The 24504-nt window shown below is 32.3% G+C and overlaps 2 protein-coding genes across 2 annotated transcripts; both read right to left on the bottom strand.

Moving 5' to 3' along the window:
- Positions 1 to 601: 601 nt before the first annotated feature.
- On the bottom strand, positions 602 to 13656 carry LOC143052100 (uncharacterized). The gene is made up of 6 exons (XM_076225061.1): positions 13491 to 13656; positions 12684 to 12711; positions 10808 to 10948; positions 8870 to 8926; positions 1388 to 1510; positions 602 to 801 (listed from the first exon to the last, which is right to left on the bottom strand). Exons 1-6 carry the CDS (start codon positions 13536 to 13538, stop codon positions 659 to 661), a joined length of 540 nt encoding a protein of 179 aa, XP_076081176.1. The 5' UTR covers positions 13539 to 13656; the 3' UTR covers positions 602 to 658.
- Positions 13657 to 17995: 4339 nt separating this feature from the next.
- LOC143052099 (toll-like receptor 4) lies at positions 17996 to 24100 on the bottom strand. The gene is made up of 2 exons (XM_076225060.1): positions 23873 to 24100; positions 17996 to 21087 (listed from the first exon to the last, which is right to left on the bottom strand). The coding sequence occupies exon 2, from the start codon at positions 21070 to 21072 to the stop codon at positions 18913 to 18915; it is 2160 nt and encodes a 719-aa protein (XP_076081175.1). The 5' UTR covers positions 21073 to 21087; positions 23873 to 24100; the 3' UTR covers positions 17996 to 18912.
- Between the last annotated feature and the right edge of the window lie 404 nt (positions 24101 to 24504).

The following is a 24504-nucleotide window of genomic DNA, read 5'->3' as shown; positions in this document are numbered from 1 at the left end:
GTTTGACAGCGCGGATTGTAATAATTTGCAGCAATATCGTGTCAGAAGAAAAACTTTGAGTCCAATAACATTGTATCTACACGAGACGAACTATTGAAGCTTGCTTCAATTATTTGAGTGCTCCATACATTTTCTGATAATATCTCACCATATCCATTACATACAATATATTTTCACTTATTCTAGTGGCATTATTCATTTTCCTGCCTTCTTCTTTGTCGTCCCTTTGAAGACGAAGCATATAAATCTCTTAAAAAGGGGATAAAAAAATCACGAAAAACTAAATCAAAGGGCAGGAAATCTGAACTGTCATCAGTATATGATATATCTATATGAATAGAAAGTGAGCCGTTCGATTGTAATATTGTTAGGAGTTTTATTGTTTTTATAGTTGGTACATTTATAATATAAAACTACAGAGATCAGAGTTTATGAATTTAACTGCGACATACAGAACGTTGTTTTACTAGTTAATAATTCAATGACCAAATTAATGGAGAAAGTCAGTTGGTGTCGTAATCAGAAGTAGACGGTGTTTAAATGTTATTATTAATCATCTGCTTCTTGTTCTGCAAAACTGCACAAAAAATATTAAATGTCAACGAATCCTACAGTTTAATGCATTTCTTTAATTTCAAAAGATAAAACAACTGATCAGTTAAACAGCATCGACACATTTGTAGGAACACCCCTGCTTACAACACTTTGTCTTTGGAGGACATGATAAATCATCGTTACAATATCTCTGGTAATGTCCATAACAATTGGAATTAGGACCTGGATCAACTGGACAATGGGGAACTGAAAAAGAAAACTTCTAAATTCAATTATTAAAACGTTTCACAAACAAACATTTGTTATGACTGTACGCGATACACGGTAGTCTAAATCAATTGGCAGGCCTTGTCCGTTACAATATTGCGACCAGCGTCAATACAAAGGTTCTCCTCACTAGTTAAATATCTGGTCTCGACAATCGATCGATCGAAATTTAAGTATGACGTCAAATGTTCTTGTACTATTCTAAATAGTTCTACTGTGATGTTATAAAAAAAAGTAACGATGACAGATAACTTTACATGAACAGTACATAAATGTCTTCAATTCTTAGAAATAAACTCATTATAGATACCAGGATTATAAAAGGAAAATACAAATCATAAGAAAAACAACTTCCACCACTCGTGCCTTACGATACGTCTCAACAATTAACAGCTATGTTTTTTAAAAATTATTTACAACGATCTGCAAGTCTCGCATTTTAAATAACGAAAGTGTACTATACTGTGTGTAGAAATGTCGTAGCAGACTTATTGCATCAGTGAAATTTATGTATAATTCATAAGTTATGATTGGTAATTAGTTGAAATGGATAAATAAACGTTACCTTTACAACAAACTCCAAAGTCTTCGTCAGATGAAAATATTTTACAGTAGTAACTCTTAGCACAAACTAATTGGTTACTACTATTGCAGTACACATTCGGTTGAGGTTCTCCGATTTCACACGCTGTAAAATTGAAACAATGAACAATGTATAAAAGAGGGGCGAAATATACCAGATGGAAAATCAAACTCATAGATCGAAAATGAACTGACAATACTATGGCTAAAAATGAAAAAGACAAACAGAAAAATAATAAGTTCACAAGACATGAAAAAAACTAAATACTAAGCTACACGAACCCTACCAAAAACTTCGGGTGATCGCAGGTGCTCCGGAAGGGTTAACAGATCCAGCTCCATGTATGTGACGCCCGTCGTGTTGCTCATGTTACAAGTTGCATATATGAAGCTCTATTAGAGGATTCTGTATAGACATTGTTTAAGATACAAAGGATGTAGTGGACACATTACCAGTCAAAACAAGAAAATTAAAATGTGTTGCTATGCTTAATTACAATGTAAATATATTTTTAACTCACACATAAAAATAACAAATTGTATAGAAAGAAAACTGTTCGTTTTTTTTATAAAAAGACATGTTCTGATGTTATACTATTGTTTCAGAAAAGGAAGAAGGTTTGGTACCGTTCAAACGTTTCATCCCGCTCAAAATGTTTGAACCTTCCCTAAGTCAGGAATCTGATGAAAAGTAGTTGTCGTCTGTTTATGTAGTTCATACGTGTTTCTTGTTTCTCGTTTTTATATAGATTAGACCGTTGGTTTTCCCTTTTGAATGGTTTTACACTAGTAATTTGTGGAGCCCTTTATAGCTTGCTGTTCGATGTGAGCCAAGGCTTAGTGTTAAAGGCCGTACCTTGACCTATAATTGTTTACTTTTAAAAATTGTTATTTGGATCGAGAATTGTCTCATAGGCACTCGTACCACATCTTTCTGTATCTGTGAAGAAAAAAAGAAAGAAAATAACTTATAACTGAAATAAAAGTTGGATGAACTATAGTGGTTTTTTTCTTCTAAAAATTGTAAAGAAGAAAATACTTGTAGATACTTTGGTTTAATACTGGAAAAGAGGGACGAACGACACCAGAGGGACAGTCAAATGTATAGATCGAAAATAAAACGTCATGGAAACTTGTAACATTCTTATGTATTATTTTTTTGGCGTGAATGACATAAATCTAACTATTCTATTTAGATCAAAACACCAGGAATGTCAAACTCCGGAATTTTAAAGCGATACATATAAATCTATTGTTAATGAGAATAAAAACTGTGCACCTTGGTTCGGTAAAATTTGATTATTTTCAATTTTGAATACATGTAACAACCCAATAATGTTCATATTTTGGAAAAAGCGTTACCCAAGAATTCCATACTGACGAAACGAAATCGATTTCCCAAAACTTGTATCCTCATAATTTATTCCAAAAACTCAAGAAATACCTGCCCTCAAAATTGTATAAAACATAACTAGAAGAAAATAGTATGAAGCAGAATATATCATATATAATGCTAATTTCAAGATTTTTCTTGTCGTAGACCACACTTCGGTGTGATCAACGACAAGAAAAACCTTAAAATATGCATTATCTGACTTATATAAAAATTATTATCCATACACAATAAAAATACTACTGTAACTGCATGTAGAAAGAAACAAATAAATTGTTACCATCCGATACCGGTGTATGACAAATACAATACACATTGTAAGTAATCCATTGTAAAAGGACAACTCTCTACACAAGTCACAATGCATAAAAAGTTAACAATGTAAAGTCAAAGTACAACCGTTTAGTCTTAGAATTAGTGGTGACTAAAAAGATCCTTAGAAACCTTTTACACAATTGTACAATATAACGACAATTTATCGATCGCTTCTTAAGGATGTACATACCCCAAGGGTGACTGGGGTATAGAAATATGGTCATTTGGTCTTCTCCCGGCCGGCAGTAAAACGCTTGCCGAAGTGGGGCGTCCGTTTGGCTGTGCGGGATGTATCAAGTTCGCGGTCACGTCCGGTCAGAAGGGGGACGTTAAATCCGATGCCTCGTGTAAAGAGAGTGCCACGCTCTTTGCACGTTACGAACCCTTGCAACAACTCTTTGAGGGGTCCGTAGGTGGCCTGTTGCAAGGCAAAATTTCTGACCCTATCCAATATACCCTCATTTTCCAGTGGCAGTCCAAATTTCCCTGACCATCATCCCAGATGGCCTCTATTGTATCAACCTACCTATTGTATTTATTGTGAACTTGTTCTCGTCCTGAATATGCATGAAATATTTGCCACTGGACGTTAAGCAACCAACAATCAATCAATTAAGGATGTACGTAGGTGAGGTTTTGGAATTTGTGTCAGATGTTCGAACTCTTTGGTGTTTTACCCATACGATACAATGTAAAATATTTTGCCCTATAACACCTATGTATCTTTTAAAGGGATAATTCGCGAATTTTTACTTATCAGCTAATTATGTCCATAATACCATAAAAAACATATTCACCAAGTTTTATCTGGATATGAACAGCAATAAAGGAGAAAATTAAGAATTAATAATTTTATTTCTTCGAACTTCCTGACTTATGTGACGTAGTTTAAGTCTTTAAGCATGCCGGGAGTGGAAATAATCTCATTTTTAATCTTAATCGTTAATCATCTTATACCGCTATTTAAAGCGCATAGACGACGTTTGGTGTAGCTATTAACCAACTAATAATTAAGATGGAACAGCGCTCAGCTTTAAAGTAGAATGTACGATTTATATTTTAATATTTTCTGAAATGATTATAGTGATACAAGTAAATCATATAAAATATTTTTTTATGATTTTTTTTTCCGACGGATATTTTGAACTAACATGTATAGCTGGTAGTGTTTTAAAAATGCATGTTTGTACTTTTTACCTTTTACGTCAGGCTAGTAAATATGTGCTGCTAGTACATTTGTAGTGTGCAAATACGGCCCCGCAAATACAATGTGTATTGTACTTTGACACATAGTGACTACCTGTTGAATGCGTGGTTAAATTCAAGTTAATTAAAAGATTAGCATTTTGTATCTTTTGATCTTTACTCAGTGAATTTAAGCCGTCACGGTTCACTCTTCTAGGTGTGAACAACATTTCGTATGAGTGATAAACGGGGGAATCTTAATATTTTCCATGAGCTCAGTTTAATTAAATTAATTATTGACGCTGAATATTTTTTGTTAAAAAAAAAGAAATACTGAATTAATTTAATTGAATAAATTTATGAATAATGAAGTCCTTATAAACACGAGTAAATGAATTAAAAATTCTAAGAATTCTGAATTTTTGAAATAGATAGTAATTACCAATTGCAGTTATATAAGTGGGTCGTTCAAAGCGATCTTCTTTTTTTTTTTTTTTTTAATATTCAGGAAGTAATGTCCTTATCAAAATAATTTAATTCTCACCACGTACTAATTCTTCAGCTATTTGAACGAAAATATCAAAAATGTTGACAGAAAATTTAAAGGTCAACTTTGTCTTACTGGAAGGGAGGGAGAGCTCCAGACGTACTTATTAACATACAAAGCAGGCTTATGGCTTATCGTCAGTTTGTGTGCTGGGTCAGGAAAGGTCAACCACTTGGCAAGAAACACAGAATAATACTACTGGTTTGTGTAGTAAACATAATTAGAAAAGAGTTTCCATCGTTGGATGGGGTATACGAATGATTCAAAGAATGTGAAAGTGACACTTCAGACTGAATAGTTCTAAAATCATTTAAACGATTTACCAATACAATTTCTCACCGAATGTTTCAGATTCATTTCATTATTTGTGTATTAATAAACCTATTTATGAATTATTTCACTTTGAGGTCTAATTTTATAGATTGCATGTTGTATTAACATGAAGGTTTGGTCTACCACAGTACCACGGAGCGTTGATATGATTTGACCCGAGATCCTCCCGAGATGTTGTTGGGGTTCTTGTTGTGCGACCTAAACCAGTTTTTTATGATGTGTTTTTTATCTCTTTGTTTGTCTTTCGATCGTTTATTGGTTATTTTTTGCTATATGACGTTGTCAGTGTGTTTTTTAATACTGAATATGACTATCCGTATTGGTACCTTCTGTCTTTTTACAAACAAGACAATGAAACTGAATATTGGAAATGTATCATGCTACTACAAAAGAAAAAGCACTGATGGAAGCATATTTTATGAGAATAATAATGGTCTATAAGCAGTTAAATTTATTTCATGTTTGAAGCGGTGCATTTTTTTTAATTTAATTTGACTTTTACCAAGAAATGCATTGTAGCAAAGGGGTAGAGTAATTGTGGTCTAGTGTCAGATACTCGAAAAAAATGGAATTTAACAGAAAAGGAAACAAACAAATATCGGACTTTGGCAAAAATGTTGAGGGCTTTTGATACCTTTTCTCCAGACATAAAATCTTTTACAATAAATCATCCTACAACAGCTTAAAAGCTTGAAATGCCAGCGATTTCGCGGGAGTGTTTTAGTGTTCTCAAAATCTTATATTGATAAAAATGACACTCCTTTAAATAATTGAATGTGCATGTACAGGAACGTACAGACAAACGATTACCGCACGTTCTAGAGACATGCCACGAACTAAGTATCATCTTCGTGTCATAATTGCGCATGCTTGTCTCTTCACATACAAGTTAACGCAAATTTTCTAATAGGCAAAATATTTCGTAAATGGCACGCGCCCGCTCATATCGGAAATAGGACAAGAAAGTATGAAAGATAGTCATCCGTAATCTCTCGGTTAAATTCTCTAGGATTTACTCCAAACGATGTTGTAAAATGATGCAGTATGTTTTTTCTTTCTTAAATTATTCATCACAACTCTAGACCGCATAACGTAAATTAAACATTTGCTAAGCAAATAAAACAAGCTGACAAAACATTATGTAAGCTATTGTGTACAAAAGCATTGGCGGATCCAGGGGGAGTGGTTCCGGGTGTTGGAACCCCGTTTTGTTTTTGCCGATCAATGCATTTGAAGTGGGACATATAGTTGGAACCACACTTTTTTAATATGGCTGGATCCGCCCCTGAAAAGTAGAATTGAAATTTGAAAAAAAATCATTTTACATGGTACAGTACCAGATAATCTTCTACACATGAATTTTGAAACAGAAGTCAAAATTAATAATTTACGGTCTTATTATTTCTGTCTTTGCACATGTCAGAATCAATCAGCCTGTATATATATATAGATATAAATTTTAAACTCTTAATTTCATGTTTGGACGGCTTTGTGTATTTCAATCAGGTTATGGACATACATTGTTAACAGGATGTATAATACACCTGACAGCATTTTCGATGGCACTTTTACCTGTGCACACCTGGGTCAAACAGCTGGGAAGCGATGCATGTACCTGAATTGCGTAATGTCACCAGTTTATTAGCCCGCAGGAAGTCACTAGAATACCTGAATGTGACACTATTACATGACCTCTGGCAATAATTCAAAAGATCGTCGGTTTTCATATTAGAAGTACCCGAAATGAATAAAATCTATTACATATAAAAGGTTGGTTTTTTTTGGCAAGCATGTCGAAAAGTCTAAAGCCGCTACAGATACCTTTTAATCTCATTAAGAATATATTTATGCTTTTACAACTTCCAAATTAGTGTCCGCCCCACTAGATGTATTCCTATCTATTATCTTGTTATCATAAATTTAGATAGAAAATACTCCTACTACGATTGACCATAAATCATTACAAACTTCGATAGCCTAGCTGTCGACATTTTATATCCCGAAACTGCTCAGCCTTAACTTGTAGGACTACGCAACTGCGTTGACCTAGTAGGCAGCTATAAAGTATAACACTATTATACTAAACAAATGACCCTTTAAATGTTTTACGTAATTTTATATGTATACATAAGTTTTTTTGCACCTAAAAAATATATACTTCATTGAACTTGTAAATTTACGACAGAAAGACACAGAACAAAACGTCATAATTCAGTTTCGAGTTTATTTTTCTTTAAACGAGAAAACGTAAATTAATTTATTCTTTTTTTGGTTTGTTCTTGAAATATTATTTTTAAAGCAAGTTTTAAACAGAATGTATTAAATAAATATCAATGACATCAAATAATTGTTATAAAATCAAAATGCAGAAGTGGCTAGGTACCTTAAATGGCTTCATTGTCCCTAGAAATATATATCCTTTGCATGATTGAAATCAAATATCTTTTTATTTTTAAGGCTTGTAAACAAGTTCATAAACTTAAAATGTAATAAATGTAATAAATAATATAATATTTGAAGATGTTTTTCCTGTATATTTTCAACAATTTTTTTGTCTGTGACTTTTTATCCGTGTACTAAACTTCTACTTGTAAACAACAAAATCTGTTACTAATGCATGAATGCAGAAATACTGAACTATATTAATCTGACAATTTCCTTTCAACCAGGCTTGGAACGAAATAGCAATAAAAACATTCATGAGAAAAAAATCATAATTACTATCAAATTTCCATCGAAACAAGATGCTTCAAAATGGTCTGCACGGCACACTTTCTTGAACTTGTTGTGAGTTGGTTGGTATTATGTTAAGGTTAATCATCCACGTCTGGTACAACTCTTTCTTTTTTGCAGGATCTTGGAAAGTGTGTAAGCTTATGCCATGTGAACTTCGAGTTGAACATCCGTACGCTTGACAAGTCATTTTGATACTGAATATACGATATGCCATGCTTGTTTTTTAGTTTTGTGGTATTCAGATATTTTATTCAAATATACTCATCACGTGACAATTTGTATCGGAGATGCCGTCAAAATGGCGATAAGTCGAGAAGTGATAGTGGGATTTTAATTTTTATTTTAATCACTAATCTAAAAGAATTAAACAATAATTTTAATGAATATATGATTATTTATATCAAATAAACATAATATAAAATTTTCATTTTTTTGCGAAGTTTCCCTTTAATATAAACTTCATAGCTCATAAAAGGTAATTTGACAAAATTTAGGCAAATTCGTGATTTCTTTCTTTTGATTTGAGACTGAAGCAATGTCAATGCAAATATAAGGTAAAAGTCCGAGACGGTTTTTTTCCCGCCATATTTTATAAATCAGTTATCTCGAAAAGGAGCTCCATGACTCATCAATATGTTGAGCTTAATTTGATCTTTAACTAATACTCTCCCAGCTTGTGGTATCAGTTTTAAATTCTTGATTTATTTAATTTCATCTAAGATCACCTCATTACATCCTTAAATGACTAATTATAACTGATTAATTAAGATATATACTATATTGCTTAAGATATGACAGTAAGGACCATAACAATAGTCACATATGTACTGAGAAAATAAAACACAAAGTATTTTAAAGTCTTTTAAATGGCTGATAGTATTCTGGTAACTGTGAAGTTGCACAGACACGCATTGATTTGAGCTACCTAACTGTATATTTGCCAGTATGCTACTTACTTATGCAGGTACTACAGCAAGGAGGTGGTCCACAGCACAATGGACAGAATTCAGGTTCTGCAACATGAAATAAATTAGAAATATTGGTCTATGTGCTGGCAAATGCAATTAAATTCGTAAAGGGTTTCAAGGGAATTTCAATATCCTAGGCAACAATTATCACCCATAACTGCCTCCATCTAAATGTAGCTCATCTGAAAAGCTGTCAACAACTACTCCCAGTTTTGGGTGGGGTTCGTGCTGCTTTGTTTTTAGTTTTCTATGTTTTGTCTTCTGTACTTTTATTGTCTGCTTGTCTATTTATTCTCAGCCATGACGTTGTATATTTATTTTCAATCTATGAATTTTACTGTCCCTTTTGTAGATCTTTCATTACTGAACATTCTTGCTTCTTACAGTTATCTATATTTATGATGAACTTGACCTATTAGTTACAGAGGGAAATATTTTGTGAATATTTACAAAAATTTACAAAATTCATGAAAATTGTAAAAAATGACTATAAAGGGCAATAACTCCTTAAGGAGTCAACTGACCATTTTGATCATATTGATTTATTTGAAGATTTTACTTTGTTAAACATTATTGCTGTTTACAGTTTATCTCTATCTATAATAATATTCAATATAATAGCCAAAAAAAACGGCAAAATATCCTTGAAATTGCCAATTCAGGGACAGCAACCCAACAACCAGTTGTCTGATTCGTCTGTAAATCTCCGGGCAGATAGATCTTGACCTGATATACAATTTCACCCCTGTCAGATTTGCTCTAAATGCTTTAATTTCCGAGTTATAAGCCAAAATCTACATTTTACTCCTATTTTCTATTTTTAGCCATGGTGGCCATCTTATTTGATTGGCCAGGTCACGCTATACATTCTTTAAGCTAGATACCCCAATGATGATTGTGGCCAAGTCTGGTTGAATTTGGCCCAGTAGTTTCAGAGGAGAAGATTTTTGTAAAAGTTAACGACGACGGACGACGACGACGGACGCCGGACGCCAAGTGATGAGAAAAGCTCACTTGACCCTTTTGGCCAGGTGAACTAAAAAGGCAACCATTCCTAACGACGTCACATAAAAAGTACACAGCTTTCTTCAAGTCTTTAAAAAGGAGTGATAAATGTCACGAGAGAAACAGATTTCATCACTATAAATCGTGTTTTACCATATTTCTTCACTCTCGACAGTTTAATTAAAAATCATGTAAAATGCTCTGCAAGCCTCGAGATTAAAATATCTAAAAGTGACTGTCTCGAATGGAGATATACCAATACACAAGTGTTGCAGTTGTGGAATCTATATATTTCATGAAACCTTTAATGTATTGCTTTACTTGTATCTACGAAATCATGGAAGAGTGGTGTTCAACAAATAATAAAGAATCCACAGTAGAAAGTAATGGGGCTAGGAATTTGTGGTTTTCTTTTCTTTAGCGTAGGTCAACATTATTGCATACATATCAAGAGTGCTAAGCGGATATGAACTATTTATTCGTTTGTCTAAGATAGAAACATTACAAATATGTTGCTGTTTAAAAACGTAATATTGCGCATAAGTTAAAGTTCATTGACATGTACATGTTTTCGAATATATCAATTTTCTTAATTCTTAATTTCTATATCCCTTTCCTATTTAATATCTAGGTGGCACTTTCGGAGCCCCTGAGATTACTCCTAGTTTTTAGTGGGGTTGGTGTTGCTTATTCTTTAGTTTTCTATGTTGTCTCATGTGAACTATTGTTTTTCTGTTTGTCCTTTTCATTTTTAGCCATGGCGTTGTCAGTATATTTTCGATTTATAAGTTTGACTGTTCATCTAGTATAGTTCGTCCCTTTTCTATAGTGTCTCATCCCTGATGAATTAAAAAAGTAACGAATTGTACATAACTCAAACATGGTGTATCTAATTGTTCTGTAACCGTATGTATGACTTACTTGGGTAGGTGCAAACATGTGCACAATTATTATGACAACACTTCTTCACTCCGGGACAATCGCTGTCGACACCACATTCTGTAGCACATGTTCCGACGGTATCAGGGGGAAGAACCGGACAAGTACCAGGTTTTGGAAAGACTAGGAAAGAGATCTATATAATAACTTATCGAAGGATTAAAACATAGTAAATATCCAACAAATGACCAAACGAATGGGAGTACTGCGTGAGTTAGTTCGTAGTGTTTCTCGGTCACGAGTTGAATAATAATCGGTATTCAACGACAACCAAGATTTGTTAACATATCGACATCACTTCCGTAAAGCATATCAAGAAATGGGCGTATTGAATTATATATATATAGCATTGATTGATATCACAGTAAAACAAAACATACTGATATTTATAGCTGTGCAAAACTTTATTAAAAGTAGCAATCGATTCACATCCACAATCAAATAGTTCTAATTACTCACTCCTCCCCTATATAAAAATATTGTTTCATTTCTTTTTTATTTCACTGTATTTTGTTACATATTTATTCGTTTGCTATTCATTGATTGATTGTTGGTTGCTTAACGTCCAGTGGCAAATATTTCATGCATATTCAGGACGAGAACAAGTTCACAATAAATACAATAGATAGGTTTTTGTAATAGAGGCCATCTAGGATGATGGTCGGAGAAATTTGGACTACCACTGGAAAATGAGGATATATTGGATAGGGACAGAAATTTTGCCTTGCAACAGGCCACCTACGGACCCCTCAAAGAGTTGTTGCAAAGGTTCTTAACGGCAAAGAGCGTGGCACTCTCTTTACACGAGGCATCGGATTTAACGTCCCTTTCCGACGGACGTGACTGCGAACTTGATACATCCCCGCACAGCCAAACGCACGCCCCACTTCAGCAAGCGTTTTACTGCCGGTTGGGAGAAGACCAAGCGACCATATTTCTATACCCCAGTCCCCCTTGGGTCGTTTGCTATTCAGCATGTGTTCATAGCTTGTAATTTTATTTTCGAATTAAGGGAGACGGATTTATATAAGAGCACTGCTCTTGTTTCCTAATCCCAGTTATTGAATCTTTTGTATATTTCGTATTTATGTCTTTACCCTTGTAGCTATATATATAATGATTTCCTTAATAAAATATGTTTACAGTAGCATTGATTGATGTGTTAGTGTCATAATTTCTATTGATTCATTCACGTAATACATAATATTAGTAATAAAACCATATCGTTACAGTATAACTATTAGGATTAGAAAGCAAGCTGTTAATTTATACTAGTCAGTTCAAGTACAAATAAGCGTTTCTAAGTATAATTCAAAAGTAAATAACAGTCAATTTGCATTTGAAAACTATACAAATTTGATATTATGAAGACGAATACTAAACAGTTAATATCATCCGTTAATAAGGTTGAATCCATCGGTATTACAGTTTGTATTTGAGGTTTACGATAATATATCTTCTTGTTATTTATATGTACGTGGTTAATGTTTCAACAATGTTGACTATCCAAATAAAAATGTATTAAGTATTGTAGATTCATTATTATTTGTGGTTTTCAATTTTCATGTATGTCGTTGATAGAGATAAACCACGAATTTAAATATTCAACGAATGAGACATTTTTATAAGTTTGTAAGCCGAGATTTGCAAAATAACAAACTGAAATATCCACGAACTGCATGTTTTTCTCAATCAGCGAAAATTGGTACCTACGAAAATAAAAGAATGCACAGTTATCGTATCAACTTTTGATAATATGCAACACAAATGAAAGCGCAGTAGATATTATATATTGGATATTTGATTCAAACATTTTGATATGGTATTATGTGAATGTTGTTTTAATTCTTTTACTTACCATCGGTCATGCTTTGTGCAGTTGCATCCTGATAAATAAAAACGAATATTTTAGTTGAATATATAAAATATGAACATGTGGAAATGAACAAAAAAATCCAACAACGTTCAAATTTGGTTCATTTTTGCAAATAAGCTTTACATGTATGATCAACGATCAAAACACATAAGTTGTTAGGTAATCTGATATTTGCTATCATCATGATAAAATGTAAATCAGTTCAAACGAGAAAAAAGCCTGTTATGCATAAAAAAAAACAAAAAAAAAACGTATACAACGGACACAAACCAAAGACAAACACAGAATTGCATATTTGTTCACCTGTGACCAATATATAATCGAGAGTTTTGTATGTCTTTGAAAAAACGTATAAAAAAGTTGTTCTTTTTACACAGTAGTTATTGTTTCTTATAAAAATGTTCCATTTCAGATTACATTTTAAAGTAGCACAATTAGATACACTTTGCTGATGCAAAATAATATGTCTAGTATGTCGTGAACAACATTTGGAATTTTATTTAATTGGTAATCACGGTTTTCGAAAAGTTCAGTATAATACATGGTGGAAGTTTTTCTTAAAAGAACTTATATTACATGTTCCGTACCGAATGATGACGTTTATACCGACATTTAGTGACCTAATTATATTTTCTATTTTTTAGGCATATCACCTTGGTGAATTAATCGAGTACTCGTTGGTAGTTTACATATAATACAGAACCACAAAAATACGAATGTCTTGTTCAACAGACTAAAAACAATTGTCACAAAAGGGTACGACTTTTGAATGTAAATAATAAAACTTACTTGAAGATAGTATATACCTGTCGTTACATATATCCAAATATACATCATTATGATCAGCTTCAAATAGTGTTCTGCTTCTAGAGTTATTACTTTTATATGGTGTACAGCTTATAGATTTTCGTTGATTTTTCGAAAAGTTATGTAAGAATAATTACAAAATGTGAAAATCCTATCATCCAAGATTTAACAAATTTATGATAGTGAGCATGTTGAATTCGCATACAATACAGTTTAAGTATTAACTCAACAAATCATACATTAAAAACCAATTATTCCACATATAATTAATCTAAATTGACGTAACATATTGCATTCCTGGCATTTTTATATCTTGATAGTAAAATAATATTTGCTATATATATCCTTTACATAATAGAACAAACATATAACGTCAACATGTTTATTGATGGTTTGTTTGATTCGTCGGATATTCTTCCAGAAATTACCAATCTCCGTTGCTGTTAAAAAATCACCTCTTAAAGCAACTTGGCATGTCTATAGAACATTAATTCATTAAGTCGTAACACATCGTTCGTCTATATGACACTTTTAATAGGTTTGGATGTTTAAACTCTTAGTGTTTCACAAAGCATCAAGGAAAAGACTTGAGTTTTCAAAATGTTGGTGCCGTTAACGTGCCTACAAAATATAACATATATTGAAAACAATCAACCCATTTCCCATCATCGTTTCTCTCGCTAAGTATAGTAAAGTTACAATCTTATTAGTATCCCTTAATTGTTTTGATGCATATTTCAATATTTTGCTTGTTGTTCATCACATTTCGTAACTGATTTAACAATATACTTTAAAAGAATCTGATGACCAGTAGTTTGTCGTCTGTTTATGTAGTTCATAAGGGACGACATCAAAAGTTCAATGAAGGATAAAAAACTTAATTCAAATAGTTTTTTCACTGACCCCCCTACCCCCCTATTAACTTAATTTTGGAAAAATTGATTGACCCATATGGATATATGTAAAAATCAATGTCGGATAACCAAATCTTGCAGCAGTTCAACCCCCCCCCACCACCCCCAAACTATTTGAATTAAGTTTTTTATCTTACATTGATCTTTTGATGTCGTCCCTAAGTGTTTATAGTTTTTATATAGATAAGACCGTTGGTTTTCCTGTATGAACACTCTTACACTAGTAATTTTCGGGGCCCTTTATAGCTTGCTTTCCGGCGTGAGCCAAGGATCCGTGTTGAAGGCCGTACATTGACCTATAATGGTTCACTTTTATAAATTGTTGTTTGGATGGAGAGTTGTTTCATTTGCACTCATATGACATCTTCTTATATTTATTTAAAGAAAATACTACATTACTTGGATTAAAGAAACTGCAAGTACTCACAAGGATTGTGTGTATTACCATTGCAACGATGTGGATGCATGACATTAAATAGGCATTCGTTGTCCAGTTCATGATCACCAAGATAAACAACTAACAATGCTTAGGTTCGATAATGCAGATCACAATTTAGTTGGTATTTTAGTTTAGTTTAGTTTAGACGCCAACTTACTTATCATCAAAGAGACCCCCGAACACTACCGACGGTAATTTTATCCGTTAAAAAGATATTAGAAGATGTGGTATGAGTGCATGAGGAACAAATATCCATCCAAGAGACAATTTGTAAAAGTAAACATTTATAGGTCAAAAGTACGGCCTTAAACACGGAACTTTTGCTCACACCAAACATCATGCCGAATTGAATAAATATATATAAAGAGATAGTGGGCAATTTGATTAGTATAGGTCTGCTTGTTTTCATATTATAGGTTAGAAATATATGTTAAATCATTGTTAACCTGTTTTAGAATCTGTCAATGAAATGGTTTACCCTTGTTTCACTTTCAAAATTGACATACATTTCCTTTTGATAACTGAAATAGCCTATTTCATGCGTAACCCATATAAAGCTCAATGGTTACATTGGAGATCACATGAATACTGTTTCATTGAAGTTGCATTTTTTACTTGCAAATGAAAAAAACATAGAACAGTCATTTCTTATAATTTGATTCTAAATTTATTTTTTAATTGATTGATTGTTGGTTGCTTTACGCCGCATTAGCACAACAATGCTCTATCGCGGCGAGAGCTAATTCGAATATTTTATTTCAATTTTAAGCATGTTCTTAAAATCAGACAAAAGGTCCTTCAATAAACTAAAATTCTAGATTAATGCAATTTGATTATTTACAAAAAAAAAAATGAACAGTAAGATAGCGTGATACAAATCAAAATCGTTTCACTCTAATAACATTTTCATATTTTATACTATATTCCAACTTCTTTTAAGAATGAAACAATATTTGTAAATGGAACATTATTAAATAAATCATACATATTATTGACATTGAAATGCGAATATCAGCAAAGTCAATACAATTAATTAAAACATGTTTAATAGTATACTTGCAATTTTAAGGTATATATTGTGATTCTACTTCATTTTTTAAAAGATATTCGTGTGTTATTCTAGTATGGCCAATACGACATCTTGAAATAACACACTGATCTTTTTTGCACATATAAATTTTGAAGGTTTACCTAAATGGGGTTTAACTTCATGTAATTAATTATCATATTTTTTACTCCATTCATTTTTCAATATATTAAAAACATATTCTCTAATATTAGATTTAAAATCGGTATATTGTATATCACAGTTAGATAAACGGTCGCCCTGGGCATTCTTTGCATCAAGATCTACAGCTGTGTTTGCCAGGATTCCAACATGACTCGGCACCAATAGAAATATTATTTCATTTTTAAAGGCAATTAAATCATAAAAAAATGTCGATGACGTCATGGTCACGTGAAACAATTGTGTCTTAGTCAACAAGAAGACGCGGTACATTCAAAATGTAATTATATGATAACCAAGAACAAATGTTTAAATATATCTCGTAGCTAATAGTGCTACATTTAAGTAACCAGAAGTTCTTAAAAATAAAGAAAAAAAAAACCGTCTAGATATCATTTTAGAAATATTAAATTACCCTCTGAGTAGCATTTATGAATGTGTACTAACATGACCAACTTGATGGTACAGCCTATGAAGCTGGATCTGCTTACCCTTCCAGAATACCCGAGACCACCGATTGGTTTTTGTAAGACTCATGTTGCTTACTCTTTATTTTGTATATTATGTATATTGTATTGTATAACCTTTTATTTTTCTGTTTGTTCATAGCATTGCAAATTTTCGTTGTCTTTGTTATTTCATATTGTTGGTAGCTTTCGCCTATTTGTTTTCTCTCCACTAAGTGTTGCTACCTTATCTACATGTTCGAAACACTTAAATATCGTTTCACCTAAGCCTGTATAGAAACGTTCTAAATAATAACGAAAACCCTGATTACAATTGCAGAAACTGATACAAAATTTTGTAATGAAAGATATACAAAAGGAATTGTACAGCTTTTTTAAACTAATATCAATACTTTAATTAGTTAAAGTTTTAAATGCACGTACTTTAGATATTCAATCCGTTATTATTAACTTTCCCAAAGTATCCGAAAGTACATTTACTTCCTTTAAGCGGGAAAATATCTATTGTTCTTCCTGGTTACACTTCAGTAATCTTAATTGTATGAGTATTTAATTTTAAGAATCCACATTTTAAAAGAATTTATATGATATGAATTATTTATATTGAATAGGGATATACATTTTGTCTCACAACAGGTCATTAACGCCCCTCAAAGTGTTGTTGTGTACCCATAAAAAGTCCATGACATCCACAACAGACCAATGACGTCGCATCACCAGTTAGTCATGTTTATCAATATGTGAGGAATAATTAAAGTTTTATAGATTTTACAGATGACCAAGTAATCCATTAAAAAGTATTAAACACGAATAAAGGTTTTTGGACACCATGCTCCACTATGCTCGACTCGCAGCAACACTTTTCCGTATAATCGACTACTTTGCTATTTGCAATTGACAAACATATATAGTAATCGTGAAAACAATAATTCATCATGAAGCTATTTACTGAACAACACGAAATCCACGTAAATATTTCTTGTGACGTGAAGGTTAGGAAGCACTCACCTTGACACGCGTGTAAATAACACAGCGTCTTTAAATTTAGTTTACATTAAGTTGGTGTTTATCATACGAAAAAAAATCAATAATGGCCGAGGTGACACTTTTTTAAAGCAACACAGTTTTATTGATATCAATTTCAATAACAACATTATAAATTAAAAACATCGGCATGTTCACTTTCTCATGTTTATGTTGATGGCAGTGTCAAAATCTATAAATAGATGCAAACAATGTAAAATGTGTCTAGTCATAAACGAAAATCTTCCTTGCAAAAAATACGTCTTGTTATAATGTATATTACAAGACTTAGGTGTCAACCTGCAAGACAAAACATGTAGTGTTATGCTTGCTCTGAGCTTTGTTATTGAAAATCTAACCAAACTGAATTATAGAATAAAACTAGTGTTACATAATAAGTAATAAGAAATCATATGTTCAAAGTGTACAGGAATATTTATTTGTCTTTCGTAAAGCTGTCATTTTCAAAACATCACCAATTGATGTGTAATTGATATACACCGCATTAGTACAAACTAGTTATATGGCGACGAAAACTTGTAGTATAAAAGAACACTTTTTTAAAAAAAAATAGACACATTTTTCTTTAATTTACTACAACTTGAGTTTTAAGCGAAAATATGTATTTAGAAATACAAATTATCAATAAAATAACAGATAAAAACTATTAGAATTATATTGAGATTGAATTGTTGAATTAATACAACAAAATCGAATAGTCTAATATGTTTCACAATTTCTTTTTAAATGATAACTTTATCATTTTAAATGACAATGGTAAATAAGCAAAATCCTTCTACAAAACAAGTTACGTTATTATAAGTGTTCTTCGTGAAATGAGTATCTAATAAACTTATCAATGTCACAATTATCCTCATAGACCTGAGACAGTAGAGGGTTGCTAGGATGTGTGACATTGAAAAAGCCATTTTACATACACTTTATCATATACATGAAGGAGAAATATTTAGGCAATGTGAAGCTGTACAGAATATTAATTTGACAGAGCCTTTGCAATAGTCAACATATATTAAAGAACTTTATGAAACAGTATTAAAAGTAATGTAACTTTTCCTCTCAGTAAGTGTGAAACTTATCGTTTTGAACTTTTGTAAAATATCTTTTGTTTTTTTTTGACATAAGAAATCATAAAGTAACTATTAATCAGATGCTCAAAGATTACAGATAAATCATCATATTACACATGAATTAAACAGACACGTCTTTTTCAAAAAAGTCAATTGACAGGTGCTTAAAAAAATATACTTTGAACGATTAAAAAATGTATCTAATACTGCTAAGTCTTTGTTCATGTGTATTTTGCTATAAATGTTCATTGACGCAATGCTTCGTCTATTTTCTCCCAGAATACAACATTCCCGTGTTCGTCATTTGGATATTCAATATACGAGTCTGTTTGTACAAGTTCCAACAACATCAGAGGCATATTGTGAGGTAGAATTTGCTCTAGAAATATCAGAAAAATAATGTTCCTTTTATCCCTTGAATAAATGCTTTCCATTCGGGCCATATTAAACTCAAACATACAATAATAAGATCCGAAAAATTGTTTTGATACAATGCATATAGTCTTTCTACTTTCATGTATTGCATTTGTTATATTAGTCGTAATTTCTTCTCCTGGTAAAAAGTCGCGTTGATGTAAACAAAGTTTGAAGTTTCTTTCCATTTCTAAATTCTGAATGCAATCATTTATGACAAACGAATGGTCATGTTCACAGTAAGAAATAAAAGCATCATACGCATAATTTTTAGAATCAGTGCTTGCCTCGTGTCTACGATGTTTGCTTTTAGCAAGATAAAACATATATCGAAGTTTCCATCTGTATTTATGGACAACGGCAACAGCGATACAAATCAGAGTAGCCACCAGAACGATTGATGATATGATGATGAAAATAACATATGATATGCACTCTTTTTCCAACTCCTGAATTCTTTTTTTTGTAGAAATGAATTGTATGACAGTTCCATCTTCAGACAAACATCGACGATCAAAGAATACATTTACACGAGTTCCGACTATCCATTTCCAAAATATCAATGTTTTGCATGTGCATTGTAATGAGTTATTCAATAAATAAATCGTAAGGTTAGAAGTTAGAGAAATATTATCAAACATTCTCATTGAATTCTGATCAAAAGCTGAGATTGAATTGTTGGTTAAATCTAATAAACTTAAACTATTTGACTGTGACACGTCAAATGAAACTTCTTGTAAATGATTGTGACTTAAATTGATATATCTTAGTTCTGCCTGTCCCTGGAATATAGAGGGTATCAATGCGTAAATATTATTCTGAGATATATCAACATATTCTAGTTTGGAATTGCTTTCCGTCCGTTTGTTAAAAGATTTAAAACGGAGAAAATTCCCAAGGTTGTTGTCTCGTAATATTAGTTTCTGTATATTTGACAATTCCAATGCGAACCGGTCAAGTTTATTACTTGGCAGTTTCAATGTTAGTAAAGATGGCGGAGCTGGGTACCATTTTGATACTGGAAAAAGACAGACTGGGTTGTTATCTGTAAGTTCTAAATATTTTACTGACGAACTGTTTAAACCCAATGCCAGTGTGGTCCACATGTATACTGGATCTTCTCTTCCATGCGAACAGGTCTTCCTAAAAACAATTGCCTTGACAGGTGTCAGAATTAATTCCTTAATTGCATCACGAATTGGAAAATTATTATTATTTTGGAAAAAATGCATTTCTATTTTGTGCAGTTTTTTTAAACTATAGTGTGCTCCAGGCAGAATTGAAAACATACACAATATGTCAATGTATATGTTCTTCAGATGAACCAGATGAAAGAAAGTGTCGTTTTTTATCGCAAAAAATAGACATTGGCCAACTTTAAGGGTTTCAAGATGGACTAAAGAGTCTAAACGTTTCCCGAAAATCACTGTGTGTGGCGTTATTGATAACGGAATATCTATTTCTAATGATTCGAGCAATTTCAAGTTTGATAGCGCTACTTCTGGTAATGAACTACCAATTTGAGAGGTATGTCTAATACATATATGTTTCAGGGAAATCAACGATTTAAAAACTTCATTTGGAATTTCGTTTTTAGTGTACATTAAGGGATTATTGTTCAGATTCAAGATTAGAAGATTCGACAATCCGTTGAAAGAGAATATATTTAGACGTGTGATTTTATTATACGATATATCCAATTCAGAGAGATCTCTTAAAAGAATAAACTGGTAATCTTTTATCCGTTTAATATTGTTCGTTTTTAACCTCAAAGTAAACACATTTGATGGTAAATCTGGTATATCCTTCAATTTTCTATTTGAACAATCGACATTTAGAATGTTCCCTCTACCAATTTTAGCATCTTGTATTATACTGGTGCAGCGACATTTTTCATTGAAATCACATGGTAACGAGATTGCCAGGACAACATTCTGGCAAATACCAAGAACAATTGCAAAATGTGTGAAAGTAATTTTTGAAGCCATCATGTTCCGTGTGGAATTCTGAAAGAAATAAATGATATCATGTCATAAAAAAATGTAATTTTAAAATTGAGAATGAAAATTTGTAATGTGTCAAATAGACAACAACCCACCCAATAGGCAGACAACAGAAAAAGTCCATATAGGTAATCAACACAGCGATAACATCCTGCACCTGAGGCATATATGCATTAAAATGTGTATTACAAAAGTTCACCAATTATATGTACAATTTTCAAGGATGGCTTTTCAAACCAGATGCTCCGCAGGGCGCAGCTTAATACGACCGCAAAGGTTGAAACCTGAACGGTTGGGGCAAGTATGGTCACAACATTCAAGCTGGATTCAGGTCTAAATTTGGATTGTGATTAAATATTTGACACAACATAGGTTTCTGACACAGAATGAATGTGGTCTAATAAACTTAAAATGTGTTTTTTGCCTTTGAGCAATTCACTATGCTGTTGACTATTAATCCTCTCAAAAAAATGTTTGAAGACATTTTCTTTTTATTTATGAAATCTAAAATGAGAAAAATTGATTCCCCCCCCCCCCAATTTTTTTCACATCCCCCTTTCCCTTATTCCAAAACTGATCTCAATTCAAATTTCTAATGGAGTTTGCAACAATAACTACTCATTTAAATACATCATAAAATATCAAAATGTAAAAAAGGGCTTGTTATCACTGAATGGTAAAGATTGTTTTAATTTATCAGTTGGTAGTAAAAGTGAATAAAGATTGTATATTGCATAAAACAATGATTTAAGTTGATTCAACTACTACTTTGGACAAAGAAAGATAACTCCAATTGAAAATTTCTTGGTATTGCACAATATTGTGCACTTAGATATTTCTTGCTATTGCGCAATACTGTGCAATTGAAAATACTTGCTATTGCACAATTCTGTGCAATTGAAGATTTCTCGCTTTTGCGCAATACTGTGCAATTGAAAATTTCTTGCTATTGCACACTACTTAATGTAATAATTTTGGATCCTGATTTGGACCAACTTGAAAACTGGGCCCATAATCAAAAATCTAAGTACATGTTTAGATTCAGCATATCAAAGAACCCCAACAATTCAATTTTTGTTTAAATCTACCTTAGTTTAATTTTGGACCCTATGGACTTGAATGTAGACCAATTTGAAAACGGGACCAAAGATAAAGAATCTACATACACAGTTAGATTTGGCGTATCAAAGAACCCCAATTATTTAATTTTTGATGAAATCAAACAAAGTTTAAGTTTGGACCCCGATTTGGACCAACTTGAAAACTGGGCCAATAATCAAAAATCTAAGTACATTTTTAGATTCAGCATATCAAAGAACCCTAAGGATTGAATTATTGTTAAAATCATTAAAATCAAACTAAGTTTAATTTTGGACCCTTTGGACCTTAATGTAGACCAATTTGAAAACAGGACCAAAATTTAAGAATCTACATACGCAGTAAGATTCGGCATATCATAAAACCCCAATTATTCAAATTTTTGATGAATTCAAACAAAGTTTAATTTTTGCCCTTTGGGTCCCTTATTCCTATACTGTTGGGACCAAAACTCCCAAAATCAATCCAAACCTTCCTTTTATGGTCATAAACCTTGTGATTAAATTTCATAGATTTCTATTTACTTATACTAAAGTTATGGTGCGAAAACCAAGTAAAATGCTTATGTGGGCCCCTTTGTGGCCCCTAATTCCTAAACTGTTGGGATCTCAACTCCCAAAATCAATCCCAACTTTCCTTTTGTGTTCATAAACCTTGTGTTTAAATTTCATTGATTTCTAATTACTTCTACTAAATTTAGTGTGCGAAAACCAAGAAAATGCTTACTTGGGCCCTTTTTTGGCCCCTTATTCCTAAAATGTTGGAACCAAAACTCCCAAAATCAATCCCAACCTTCCTTTTGTGATCATAAACCTTGTGTCAAAATGTCATAGATTTTTGTTCACTTAAACTAAAGTTATAGTGCGAAAACCAAGAAAATGCTTATTTGGGCCCTTTTTGGTCCCTAATTCCTAAACAGTTGGGACCAAAACTTCCAAAAGAAATCCCAACCTTCCTTTAGTGGTCATTAACCTTGTGTTTAAATTTCATATATTTATATTTACTTAAACTAAAGTTATAGTACGAAAACCAAAAGTCTTCGGACGACGACGACGACGACGCCAACGTGATACCAATATACTACCAAAATATTTCAATTTTTGCGGTCGTATAAAAATTAGAGTATTTGTTTTGGAAAAATAAATCTATGCACTAGAGATGATTGGATGTTTGGAAAGAAAAGGTGTACAAGCTAGAAAATATCACAAGTTTAGGACGAGAATAAATTAACAATAAATATAATATTTAGTTCTGTGATAGAAGCGTCTGCATCCCTCATACAACAAAGGACACTTGGCCTATTAGAAGACTTGTCTCGGTGACAATGTGTTTCCACCCTATGAGGTAAAACGATACAGATGCTTAACTTAAATATATGAATCATCAAAGTTGCTTATATTTACAAATTTAAATGAAATATGAATACATATTAATCGAAACTAAACATCGGAAGAAAATTAGTACTTTAAAATCGCGTAAATAGTATTTTCGATCTTTGCCTTTAAACTTTAGATTTCGAGATAGTTTGGCCTCGAGCATCCCTGAAGATACATTCACAGTCGAAATAAGAATCTGGTGCAGAAACATTGGTACTGCTAATATTATTTTACCATTTCGAAATTAGATTATCTAAAATTAAAGTCTAACGTCAATAATTTAATAGAGAAATACAACTATAAATCACTCTTACCTGGTGTAGTTCAAATTTTTGAAAATACAGACATGAAATCAATGGAAGACAATGGATATGTAGATTATAGACTTATTGCAAATCAATGGTCGGATATAACGTGATCATATTATATAGATTATTGTCATAAACACTTAGACTTTGAAACTTTCGGAAATGATTCGTAATTGTATGTCGATCTTGTGATATCTTACTAACATATATATTAAAAATTCAACCATCAAAATTTGTTGAAATTATAAAAATTTGATTCGCTTTTGAGCTCAGTTGGCCCAAAAGGACCAAATGAGCTTTTTCATCACTTGACGTCCGTCGTTGTCGTCATCGTTATCTTTAACATTTTGGACCTCCCTTAGGAAACCAATGATGGCATGAAACCAAACATTGCAAGAATGTTCCTTATGAAGTGTTAACCAATAGTTGTAGATGTGACACAAATTCAAAATACAACATGGCCCAAGCCGGTGACTTAGTTTAAGATTGGACCCAATGGGACGTACATACATATGTGTTCTTTAGAGAACCACTAAATTGATTGATTGATTGTTGGTTGGTTTACGCCACATTAGCACAAAAAGGCTATATCGCGGCGAGAGCTAATTCGATTATTTTTACAATTTAAGGCATATTTG

The sequence above is a fragment of the Mytilus galloprovincialis genome, chromosome 11 (genome assembly GCF_965363235.1).
Source record: "Mytilus galloprovincialis chromosome 11, xbMytGall1.hap1.1, whole genome shotgun sequence".
NCBI lineage: Eukaryota > Metazoa > Mollusca > Bivalvia > Mytilida > Mytilidae > Mytilus > Mytilus galloprovincialis.
This window is presented reverse-complemented; position numbering and strand designations above follow the sequence as displayed.